This window comes from Stenella coeruleoalba, assembly GCF_951394435.1.
Source record: "Stenella coeruleoalba genome assembly, chromosome: 2".
NCBI classification, from domain to species: domain Eukaryota; kingdom Metazoa; phylum Chordata; class Mammalia; order Artiodactyla; family Delphinidae; genus Stenella; species Stenella coeruleoalba.
Window position 1 is genome coordinate 150,407,354 of NC_137147.1, and position 13,464 is coordinate 150,420,817.

Genomic DNA, 13,464 nt, shown 5'->3' on the forward strand with positions numbered 1-13,464 from the left:
GGAGACTGAAAATTAAAAGCCTTTTGAAATTGACCAGAAAGCTTTGAATACTCCTTGTATAGAAAGAGGTAGAACCAGTGACTGTGACTGTCCTACTATCTCATGGCTTACAGAGCTAATCTGAAAGCTATTGGAAAAGTTAGCAAGACAGCTATAAATGGAAGAAATCTGAAAATATTACCTAAAGCATAAATACTTTTACAAAAAATTTATATCTTAATTTTTTTAAAATTGTAAACGTTCCCAATATGAAGCTGTGGGCTTAATTTCAATATCAGTGAGATTGGGTCGCATTTCTATTCTGGTCCAAGGGCAAGGATGAATTTTCATGATCATAGAATCATGAATCCATTCTATTACACAATCATATAAGGCTCTGGTTTTTTTTTGTCCTCATGAACAAATTGGTTTCATACCTTTCTAAAATATTTACCCTAATTAACTATAAAAATGTTTTTTAGGATGAACAGTTAATGTGGTCTACCACATCCTAAAAAGGGAGATCCTGTATTACACCCAAATTAGAGCCCATATACATCACTGGACAAAAATCTAATGAGTGAATTTTTCTCATAACATTATAGAACTTCTTGCACCTCCCTATTATAAGGAATAGATCAGTTAGGATTGTGCTTGGCTACAAGTAGTCTCAAATTAACAGTGGCTTAGTAGATAGTTTACTATTCCCTCACATGAAAGTCTAGAAATTGAGACTTTATTCATAGTCTTCAGGAACCCAGGCTCCTTCTAGCTTTTCGTTATGGCTTCTGTAGGCTATAGCCATCATCTTCATGGTTTAAATTAGATCTTCAACCTTCATATCCATGTTTCAAGCAGCAGATGGAAGAAGTGCAGAAGGGACAAAGGATATAAGATTGATTCCTGGAAACTGCCACCTGACACTTTTGCTTATATTCCATTGGCAAAATCCTAGTCCTGTTGTGACCACATTTGACCCTAAAGGAGTGTTAGAAATGTAGTCTAAAAAAAAAATCAGGTATAGTGATTCTATGGTAGATTCTATTACCCTGTTTCATCTTAGAGATAAAATAATTAAGAGCAACTCAACCCTTTGATTCAGTAGCAACATGGGTGAAAGTGTAAGTCTTTTCTCAATTAGCTGTCAGTGATACTTCTAATTCTGTAATACAAATGAATCTGACATGATAGTAGACAAAATATTCTCAGGAGAAGCAATTCCAGGTTTAACTGGCATTGGATATGGCTGTGTCCTAGCATTCCTCTGTATTTTCATTCAATTACTTTAAAGAGATTATATTGAAGCTTGCCTCTCACTGTAGCAAAAAAGACAGATATCCTGCTTTCTGGTTTACATGACTTTAGTTATTTCAAAGAAAAGTTTAGCATTAATACTACTTTAAAGTAATTCTTGGCAGAAATTCATCAATGTTTTTTCAGTGGTCTGCCTTTAGTATCCTTCACTATCCAATAGGACTATTTGGATATATTTCCATAAGAGTTCTTTTAAGCCCTAAAACGTGTTAAAGCTAGTCAGCTCTTCCATATTTATATGGCACAGAAGTTTGGTGTGGTTGTCTATCAGACGTTTGTTTGTTTATTTTTGGCTGTGTTGGGTGTTTGTTGTGGCACGCGGGGGCTATTCTTCGTTGTGGTGTGCTGGCTTCTCACTGCGGTGGCTCCTCTTGTTGCAGAGCAGGGCTCTAGGCACGCAGGCTTCAGTAGTTGCGGCTCATGGGCTCTAGGGTGCAGGCTCAGTAGTTGTGGCGCAGGGGCTTAGTTGCTCCACGGCATGTGGGATCCTTCCAGACCTTCAAGACAACATCTTGGCAGCTTCAAACCCATGCCCCCTTCATTGGCAGGCGGATTCTTAACCACTGCGCCACCAGGAAAGGCCCTCTATCAGAACTCTTGCCTGTTGGAACTCTTGCTCTTACTCTTGTGCTTCATACAGGCTTTACAAAACTTTATATGGCAGTACTTACCTTTTAGATATCCCTATTCTGTTTTATCTACCTTTTTTTTCATCTTACACTGTAAGCTGCTTCCAGTACCTGGAGTATGGTAAGCACGCAATAAATATTTGTTGAATTAATTAGGGAATAATTTCTTTGAATCTTTTTTCCTTGGTAATGAAGATACTTGTCCTGAAAATATGTACTTGCCTCCCTAAAATCCCAGTCATAGCTGGGATTTTTCTTGTAACTTTAAAGAAATAGTGACTGTAATATATTATCTAGTACTTATCAGTTTTATCTGATTTACTGCAAGAGTAAATTAGACAAATTTATCGGACACATTCTTAGTTTAATGTGTTTTCTGACAATAAAATAAATTTTATTTATATTTCCAGCAACGTGAACTGGAGGAATGGCAGTTGCAGCAAAGAAGGCAAGGATGTATTAATGAAATTATTGAAGAAGAAAGACTAAAACTTCTCAAAGAACATGCTACAGAATTACTAGGATATCTCCCTAAAGTAAGTGACATTTAACATATAACCTCTAATAGTGGGGAAAAAAACATGGTATTAAGATTTCAGAGGGAAACTGAAGATGGTGGAGTAGAAGGACGTGCACTCGCTCCCTCTTGTGAGAGCACCAGAATCACAACTGCTGAACAATCATCAACAGGAAGACACTGGAACACACCAAAAAAGATACCCCACATCCAAAGACAAAGGAGAAGCCACAATGAGATGGTAGGAGGGGCACAATCACAATAAAATCAAATCCCATAACTGCTGGGTGGGTGACTCACAAACTGGAGAACACTTACACCACAGAAGTCCACCCACCCACTGGAGTGAAGGTTCTGAGCCCCACATCAGGCTTCCCAACCTGGGTCTGAATGTTTGCTCATTAGACACAGAACTGAGGCAAGAGCCAATCCCATGCATGAATCTGGCAAAGCTCAACCTCTTCACCCTGACCTCCCTCATATCATACATACTATAGGGCTGTTTCAAAACAAGGGTAGAGGGTATAGTATGGATTAAATTAATTCCTATTCAGCCCATCAAAGCAGTAGTACTTGTAGTAATAAAGCAGAAGAGCCCAGATTCCTATGACAAGTTCTAACACAGGATCTGGTAAATCAGGAAATCAGGTCAGGCTAAGAATATTTTGTATATATCAAGTAATAATTTCAGAAAAATTTTTTTCATAAATATATTAGATCTTGTTATCTTGGAAATAACTTTACAAACCTCATGTCTGTATATCTGTTAGCGTTAATGAACATTTAGTGAATTATTCTGGCATTCACAGTAACCCACAAAATATTTTTCTTGTAGGGAGTATTCAAAAAAGAGGATGATATTGATATGCTTGGTGAAGAGTTTAGAAAAGCATATCAGAAAAGGAGTGAAATTTGTGAAGAGAAGTGATATCATCAAAATTTGGTAAACCTGGATTCTTTTGTATGTTACCACTAGATGTCAGTGTAACTTCTGTTTTACAGTTCGGTGAGGGTAGGAATCCATTCTTTGTCTTTGGATTTTCTAAAACATCTGTATTTCATCATTTATAAACAATTATTTATAAGAAAACATTTGTTTTTGATAAAAATTAAATTACTGAGTATTTTTTCACTGCAAAATTAATGGCAAAGTTAATTGCTTTTAATCAAACTGTTGTTTTTGTACTAATAATTTGAAGATCTGAATTCTGCACCACACTCCATATAGAGGAATATATATATATATAAAATCCAACAACCCAGGGGACTAACCTCTTCATACCACTTCTATCTATGTTGGTGTCTTGGAACTTTACTTCCCTTATTTGGCCAGGGAAAACTTTACTTTTCTCCTCTCACAGTAGACAGGAAAAGAGTGAGGAATTTCAACGTGCTTTACTAGCGAATGCACTTAATTGTCAGTAAGAACACAAACAGTTTCTCTCATATAAACATCATTTAAAACCTAGAGTTACATCTCTAGAACATAAGTGCAGTTGAAAAAGGGCTAGATGGTCATAAGAAAGATATCAAAAGTTAAATTCCTATTGCTTTATTTTATAAAATATTTCCATTTTGTAATAGATATCAATTTTACATACCCAGATCTACACAGGGAATTTGGAATTATTTTGATTTATCAAGTATCTTCATTTCTATTTCTTAGAGTAAAAATAATTCAAACCATTACAACTTAAGTTAAATAAAGGGTATATCCACCAGGCACTATAGGTTAAAAGGTAGATCACTTATTTCCCCATTCGAGTGCCTTCATAAATTCCTCTTCAGTGAAAGACAACATCTTGGCAGCTTCAATATGCATCTGTGTTTAAAAACAAATATTGTCTAATTTAGTGTTAAGAGTAGACCACAGAACAACAGGAAATTTATAAAAGTGTGTGTATAATATGCTATCAAATTAAGTTTTGTTGTAGGAATATGTAATTCTAATTACAGTGTGACATTTGAAATGGTCAGCCTCTAAAAACCTGCGTTCACTGCTGGTATTGTACCAACCTGTTGAGAGAACAATTCAATAATATTGTAATACCTAATCTTTGCAAAAAGGGACAGTGGCAAAGCCATGAATTCATATCCTCTTACCACTAGGTAACTCGTGTAGTGAACAGAACAAAAGTGGTTTGTAATCAGTTTTCACTCTTCAGGAGGCAGACGGATCCCCTAAGTTATTTCTATATATGGTATCTTCTTTAGTTAGGGAGTATCCATATTGTATTTAGTAGTCCTATTTCTACATTTCTAATTTACTTGCATTGATGTATAGATAAAATTTTGTGACTAAGCATGTCAAAATAAACATATCTAAAGTAGAAATACTAAATATCTTAGTAGAAAGAGCCAAATAACATCTACGATTTATTTTAACTTTGTTTTTTAGGATAAACTCACCTTCTGCCTTTTCAAAACATCGATTAATTTTAATTGTTTCTTGAACCCTATCATTAATTCTCCTTTTTGTCTTTCTAGCTTCTTGTTTTCTGATTTTAACACTTCAATTTTTTTGTGTTCTTCATTTGCTATATCCTGCAAAAAGAAAAAAATAATCCCATTTATTCTTTGCAGTATTTGAATGGAAAAAATGATATCAGCAATAAAAGCTATTTTTAGTTTTTGCATTACTAAATTACTGTAACTCTGATAACTTTTAATGATGCTCACACCTCTAGCATTTTAAAAAACGTTTTTAAAATAACAACTCAGTTCTAATTCCAATAATGCCAAAGTAGCTTATATTTGAAGGCAGAGATGAGTAATCAGTAGTAGGCAGAAACTGGAGACGGTTATGATCCTTGAAAAAAATGGAAGCATACTGGTTGAGATCCACATTCAGCTGGTTTCTGAGAGCACTTTTCAGTTCATTGGTTCACAGGGACAGACCTGAAGCAAAAAGTATCAGTCTTATTGGGCTAAGGAATTGGACAGCATGGCTGCCACGATGGTAGAAATTTCCAGGTGGGAAATCCCTCAAAATCTGCATACACAGTTCCCTCAAATCCTTGGCACCTAAATAACACGTGCAGGGTGAGACTCCTAGGAACCCACGAAAGGTAACAGTCGTGGTCTAAAGAGCTGAGCAGAGAATTCAGCCACTGCCCGTGATAAGGAAGACCGAGTTTGTAATCTTGGTAAAAATTAATTGGATGAGCTCTGCAGCAATTTGGACAATGGAGAAAAAGGACCAGTGAACTCTAAGACAAGTAAGTAGAAACTATGTAAGTAGAGGAACATCTGGTACTTGGAAAAAATGTGAAAGGATGTCTTTCATGCAAAAAGGGAAATGATACCAGAAGGAAATCTGAATCTACATACACACACATTTAAAAAAAAAGTATCAGAAATAGTAACACGTGGTAAATACTAATAGCGTTTCGTTAAAAACTTCTCTTTAAAAGATAATTGACAGTGGGTTAGATTTGGTTGCCAAGATGGCAGAGTAAGACCCTGAGCTCAACTCCTCCCATGGGCACACCAAAATTACAACTATGTACAGAACAACTATTGATGAGAAAGACCTGAATCTAACAGAAAAGATCTTCTCCAACCAAGGATATAAAAAAGGAACCACAATAAGATAGGTAGAAGGAGTGGAGGTATTGTCAGGACCCATACCCCAGATGGGCAACCCACAAACGGGAGGCTAAGTACAATTACAGAGGTTCTCCCTAAGGAGCAATGGGTCTAAGCCCCACATTGGGCTCCCCAGCCTGTGGGTCTTGTACTGGGAAGACAAGCCCCAGAATGTTTGGCTTTGAAGGCCAGTGGAGAGGAGACCCAGAGGGCTATGGGAAATAGATATTCCACTCTTAAAGGGTGTACACAAAATCTCAAATGCTGCAGGACCCAGAAAAGAAGCAGTAATTTTTGAAAGGAGCCTGGGTCAGACCCACCTGCTAATCACCAAGAGGTTAGAGGCAACTGAAGTTTGTCCTTGGGACATAGGCATTGGCAGCAGTCATTTGTGGGAGCCCATTCTATCACGTGGACACTGATGCTGGGAAGCACCACTTCAGAGTCCTCCTCTAGCTTACTAGCAATGGGACATGGCTCCACCCACCAGCCTGTCAGCACCAGTACTGGGAAGCCTCAGGCCAGGCAACTAGCTTGGTAGGGAAAAAGCCCCATCTACCACCAGCAGGCAGGCTATCTTAAGACCCCCTGAGCCCATAGCCACCTGGAACACAGCACAGCCCTGCCCACCAGAGGGCCCAGGACCCTGTCCCACACACACGAGCAGAAGCACTAGCCCCAGGATCCCCAGGGCCTTGCAACCAGAGACCCTGGGACCCAGCTCCACCCACCAGTGGGCTGACACCAGCCCAGGACCACCACAGCTTGCCGTGGCAGGACCCAGCCCAGCCACCAGCACTGGGTGCCTCCCCACCGCTAGACCCTGGCCCCGCCCACCAGCAGTCCAACACCATCTCTGAGACACATTGGGACCCTTGGCAAGATTCAACACACTTTCATGATAAAAAAACACTTAAAAAACAAGGAACAGAAGGATTCTATCTACTTCAACATGATAAAAGCCATATATTGACAAGCCCACAGCTAACATCAAACTCAGTGGTACAAGACTGAAAGCTTTCCCTCTAGGATCAGAGACAAGACAAGGATGTTCACTTTTGTCACTTTTATCCAACACAGTACTGCAAGTTCTGGTCAGAGCAGCTAGGGAATAAAAATAAAAGGCACCCAAATCAAAAAGAAGCAAGATTATCTCTGTTCACAGATGACATTGTCTTGTATGTACAAAACCTTATAGATTCCACAAGATTCCACAATTTATTCATCCGAATAAATTAATTTGGCAAAGTTGCATGATATAGAATCAACACACACACAAAACCAGTTGTGTTTCTATATACTACTAATGAACATTCCTAAAAAAATTAAGAAAACAATTACAAATATAATACCATCAAAAAGAATAAAGTACTTAGGAATAAAAGTAACCAAGGAGGTGAAATGCTTTTACACTGAAAACTTCAAAACACTGCTCGAAGTATTTAAAGACAAACGAATGGAAGGATATTCTGTGGTCATAGATTAGAAGATGTCAATACTACCCAAAGAGATCTACAGATTCAGTATGATCTTTATCAAAACCCCAATGGCATTTTTACAGAGCATTTTTACAGATAGATCCATGCTAGCTAATATTTATATGGAATCTCAAGGGAACGCAAATAGCCAAACAATTTTAATGAATAACACAAGTTGAAGATCTCACACTCCCCAATTTCAAAACTTATTACAAATCTATGGTAATCAAAATAGTGTAATTACGGACATAAAGAAATATTTACCAATGTAATAAAGAGCCCCCAAATAAACCCTTGCATATAAAGTCTAATGATTTTTGACAAGGATGCCAAGACCATTCACTAGGAAAAGATGGCCTCTAACAAATTGAGCTGGGAAGCTAGATATCTCCATGCATAACAATGAAGCTGTACACCTATTTCATATCATATACAAAAATCAACTCAAAGTTGGTCAAAGACCTACATGTAAACCCTAAAACTATAAACAATTAGAAGAAAATGTAGGGGAAATGATCATGACACTGGGTTTGGTTGTGGATGCTTGGGTATGAAACCAAAAGTACAGGCAAACAAAAGAAAAAAATAGATAAACAGGATTACGTGAAAGGACACAATCAACAGAGTGAAAAAGAAACCTACAGAAAATATTTACATATCATATATCTGATAAAGAGTTAATGTCCAGAATACAGAAATAACTCCTACAAATCAATAATAAAAACACAATCAATTAATAAATGGGCAAAGGACTTGAATAGATAATTCTCCAGAAAAGATATACAAATGGCTAACAAGCACATGAAAAGGTGGTCAACATTACTAATATTTAGGGAGATTCAAATCAAAACCACAATGAGATACCACCTAATAAACATAGGATGATGACTATTAAAAAAAAGCAACACAAAATAACAAGTTGGCAAGGATATGGAAATATTGGAACCCTTGTGCACTGTTGCTATGGATGTAAAACGGTGCAGCCACTATGGAAAAACAGTATGGTGGTTCCTCAAGTTAAAAATAGAATTACCATATGATCCAGCAATACCACATCTAGGCAAATATCCAAAATCATTGAAAGCAGAGTCTTTAAGAGATACCCATACACTCAGGTTCATATCAGCATTATTCACAATAGCCAAAAGGTGGAAGCAACCCAGGTTGCTTTATCCAATGAATGGATAAACAAAACCTGTTACACACATACAACGGAATATTCAGCCTCAAAAAGGAATGATATTCTGATACATGCTACAACATGGATGAACCTTGAGAACATTATGCTAAGTGAAATAAGACAGTCACAAAAAGACAAATAGTATATGATTCCACTTAACATTAGGTACCTAGAGTAGTCAAAATCATAAAGACAGAAAGTAGAATTGTGGTTGCCAGGAATCAGGGAGAGGGGGATGGGGAATTATTTTTTAATGAACATAGGTTTTTAGTTTTTGCAAGATGAACAAGGAGTTCTAGAGTTTGGGTACACAACAGTATGAATGTATGTAACACTAGTAAACTGTACACTTTCAAAAATTAGTGTAAATTTTATGTGTAGTGTAATACAAAGGTTTTTTTTTTTTTAATTCAGAAAGTTCATTAACTCCTCAAAGCAAAAACGTAACAATGTAGGGTGGAGTTTGTGTATAATAAATAAAATGTATGACAACAACAAAAAGGGGAGGAGAGAAGTATACTGCTGAAAGGTTCTTACATTATTCATAAAATGCTTGAAGGTAGGCAATGATAAGTTAAAGGTGTATCTGATAAAAGATAAAATGTCCATAAAAAGAAGTGGAGATAATAATCCAGTAAAAGAGATAAAATGAAATTGTTAAAAATATTCAAAAGGAGAAAAATAAGAAACAGGAAGAAAGCATGAACATATAGCAAGTTAATAGAAGAGAACAAATAGCAAGTTAATAGAATAAAACCCAACCATTACTAATAATCATATTAAAGGTAATGGTCTAAGCCTCCTAATTAAAAAGTCAAATTGTCAGATTGGATTAAAACAATAGAAAAACAACTATATGTTGCCTACAAGAACATACAAAGGAGTTACAAATGAAGGGATGGAAAGGACAACACTAATGTCAAGACTAATTAAAAGAAATTACACGATTTCAGGATTTCTTTTCTTTTTTTTTTTTTTTTTTTTTTTTGCAGCATGCGGGCCTCTCACTGTTGTGGCCTCTCCCATTGCGGAGCACAGGCTCTGGACGCGCAGGCTCAGTGGCCATGGCTCACGGGCCTAGCCGCTCCGCGGCATCTTCCCAGACGGGGGCACGAACCCGTGTCCCCTGCATCGGCAGGCGGACTCTCAACCACTGCGCCACTAGGGAAGCCCCAGGATTTATTATAAAGGTATAATAAGACAGTGTATTAACATGAAGACAGACATACAGATCAATGGAACAAGAGAGAGATTCCAGCAACAAATCCACACATATCTGGGCAACCGATTTTCAACAAAGGTACCAGGGCAATTTAATAGTGAAAGGATAATCTTCTCAACAAATAGTGCTGCACATATTCCAATAATGAACCCTGACCCCTTATATCATGCACAAGAACTCACCAAAACATAAAAGCTCAAGCTATGCAACTTCTATAAGAAAACCTAAGAGCAAATCTTAGTGACCCTTTAGGTTCAGCAAAGAATTCTTAAATAGGACACAAGAAGCATAAATTATAAAAGAAGAAAAACAACAGATTGGACTTCATCAAAATTTTAAACATTGCTCTTCAAAAAAACTGTTACAGAAATAAAAGGCAAGAGAGATTTGCAAAGCAGGTATCTGACAAAGACTTGTAGTTAGGATATATAAAGAACTCTTAAAACTCAATTATAAAACAAGTCAACTCAATTCTTTAAAATGAACCAAAGAGATAAAAACTAAGGAAATATGAATAAAGTATGGTCTTTAGTTAATAATAGCGAATCATAATAATGATTCATTCATTAATGGTAACAAATGTACCATACTAATGTACATATTAGTTGCAGAGGAAACAATGTGTAGAGATTATAGAAATTCTCTGTACTAATTTCCCATTTTTTATGTAAATCTAAAACTGTTCTAAAAATTAAAGTTCATTTAACAATTTTTTAAAAGAAGAAAAGACTTATACAGACACTTCACCAAAGAAGATACCAAGACTCTCCTGAACAACCAACGGATGAAAGAAGAAATCAGAGAGAAAAAAAAATGATCGTGAAACAAATGAAAAAGGAGACACAACATACCAAAACTTATGGGATGTAATAAGAGCAGTGCTAAGAGGGAAGTTCATAGCAACAAATGCCTACATTAAGAAAGATCTCTGCATTTTTACTCCTCCCTGCATGTTTAATGTTTTCGACATCGTATTTTACATCTTTTTGTTTTGTGTATCCCTTAACTACTTACTGTGAATATAGATGATTTTACTACTTTTGTCTTTTAACCTTCCTAGTAGCTTTATAACTGGCTGATCTACTACCTTTATTATATGTTTGTGTTTGCCAATGAGATTTTTCCTTTCGTAATTTCCATATTTCTAGTTGTGGTCTTCTCTTTTTCACTTACAGAAGTCCGTTTAACATTTCTTGGGAAGCTGGTTTAGTGGGGCTGAATTCTTTCAGCTTTTGCTTGTCTGTAAAACTCCTTCTCTCTCCTTCAAATGTGAATGACAGCCTTGCTGGATAGAGTATTCTTGGCTGCAGGGTTTTTCCTTTCATCACGTTAAATATATTGTGCCACTCTCTTCTGGCCAGCAAAGTTTCTGCTGAAAGTCTGTGGACAATCTTATGGGAGTTCCCTTATACATAACTAGTTGCTTTACCCTTGATGCTCTTAATATTCTCTCTTTATCTTTAATTTTTGTCATTTTAATCATAATGTATCTTGGTGTTGATCTCTTTGGGTTGATCTTTTTGGGGACTCTCTGTTCTTTCTGGACCTGGATGTCCATTTCCTTTCTCGTGTTAGGTATGTTTTTAGCTACAATTGCTTCACATAAGTTCTCTGCCCCTATCTGTCTCTCTTCTCCTTCTGGGACCCCTATAATGTGAATACTAGCATGCTTGATGTTTTCCAAGATGTCTCCTAAACTGTCTTCATTTTTTTAAATTCTTTTTTCTTTTTTTTGTTCAACTTGGGTGATTTCCACTACTCTGTCTTCCAGTTTACTGATCCATTCCTCTGTATTACCCAATCTAATGTTGATTCCTTCTAGTGTATTTTTTATTTCAGTTACTGTATTTTTCAGCTTTGTTTGGTTCTTCTTTATATTTTCTAACTCCTTCTTAAAATTCTGTGTTCACCCATTCTTCTTCCTAGTACATTAAGCATTTTTATGGTCATTACCACGAACACTTTATTGGGTAGATTGCTCATCTCCAGGGTTGTTAGAATGTGTTCAAACTTAAGACATCTTCAACTTTCAATATTCACCTGTGTATGTTGCTATATATAAACCTCATGGTAACCACAAACCAAAAAATCTATAATAGATACACAAAAAGAGATAAAGGAATACACATATAACACTAAGATAGTCATCAAATCACAAGTGAAGGGAGGAAAAGAAGAAAGGATGAAATAAGAACTACAAGGACAACCCCCAATCAATTAACAAAATGGCAATAAGTATGTACCTATCAATAATTACTTTAAATGTAAATGTACTAAATGTTCCAATCAAAAGATCCAGTGGCTGAACAGATACAAAAACAAGATACACACACACACACACACACACACACACATGCTGCCTATAAGAGATTCACTTCAGATCTAAATACACACACAGACTGAAAGTGAGGGGATGGAAAAACAAAGTCTGTAACAAGAGACAAAGAAGGACTACGTAATGAAAAAGGGACAAAGAAGGACATTACATAATGAACAAGAATACATAACACTTGTAAATATTTATGCACACAAACTGGAGCATTTAAATGCATATAGCAAATCATTCCAAATATAAAGAAAGATATTGACAGTAACACAATAATAGCCAGGAGCTTTAACACTGCACTTACATCAATGAACAAATCACCCAGACAGAAAATCAATAAGGAAACACAGGCCTTAAACAACACATTAGATTAGATGAACCTAATAGATACATATAAAACATCCCATCCAAAAGCAGCAGAATACACATCCTTTTCAAGTGCACATGGAACATTCTCAGGACAGATCACATGCTAGGCCACAAAACAAGTTTTAATAAATTTTAAGACTGAAGTCATACCAAGCCTGTTCTCTGACCACAACACTATGAGACTTATAAATCAACTATTAAAAGAAACCAAAACACATGGAGGCTAAACAATATGCTACTGAACAACCAATGAGTCACTGAAGAAATCAAAAAGGAAATAAAAAAATACATGGAGACAGAAACAAAAACACAGTGATCCAGAATCTATGGGATGCAGCAAAGCAGTTCCCAGAGGGAAGTTTATAGTGATACAAGCTGACATCAGGAAACAAGAAAATCCTCAAAAACCCTAACCTTACACCCAAATGAATCAGAAAGAACAAACAAAACCTACAGTTAGTAGAAGGAAAGATCAGAGCAGCAATGAATGAAATAGACACGAAAGAATGAAAAAGAGAGAAAACAAGAAACAAAGAAATTAAGAGCTTTGAGAAAATAAACAGAATCGATAAAGTTTTAGCCAGACACATTAAGAAGAAAAAGAGAGTGGGCCCAAATAGGTAAAATCAGAAATGAAGTTACAGTTGACACCACAGAAATACAAAGGATCATAAGAGATTACTCTGAATAATGACACACCAATAAAATGGACGACCTAGAAGAAGTGAACTAATTCCTAGAAATATACAGTCTCCCAAGACTGAATGAGGAAGAAATACAAAATATGAACAGACCCCAATTAACACTAATTAGATCAGTAATTAAAAAATACTCCCAACAAACAGAAGTCCAAGACCAGATG

General features: G+C 36.3%; 2 protein-coding genes across 4 annotated transcripts in view; one reads left to right on the top strand and one right to left on the bottom strand.

Moving 5' to 3' along the window:
• Positions 1–3,580, top strand: part of MNS1 (meiosis specific nuclear structural 1) — a 54,139-nt gene extending 50,559 nt beyond the window's left edge. Inside the window, exons 9-10 of the mRNA XM_079912286.1 lie at positions 2,333–2,458; positions 3,275–3,580. Coding sequence (XP_079768412.1) covers positions 2,333–2,458; positions 3,275–3,367 — 219 coding nt within the window. The 3' untranslated portion in view covers positions 3,368–3,580. The remainder of the gene's footprint in view (positions 1–2,332; positions 2,459–3,274) is intronic.
• Positions 3,573–13,464, bottom strand: part of TEX9 (testis expressed 9) — a 205,797-nt gene continuing 195,905 nt past the window's right edge. For all 3 annotated transcript variants that reach the window (XM_079912289.1, XM_079912288.1, XM_079912287.1), the window contains 2 exons: positions 4,849–4,983; positions 3,573–4,261 (listed from right to left, as the gene is read on the bottom strand). In XM_079912289.1, the coding sequence (XP_079768415.1) occupies positions 4,184–4,261; positions 4,849–4,983 (213 nt within the window). In that variant the 3' untranslated portion in view covers positions 3,573–4,183. The remainder of the gene's footprint in view (positions 4,262–4,848; positions 4,984–13,464) is intronic.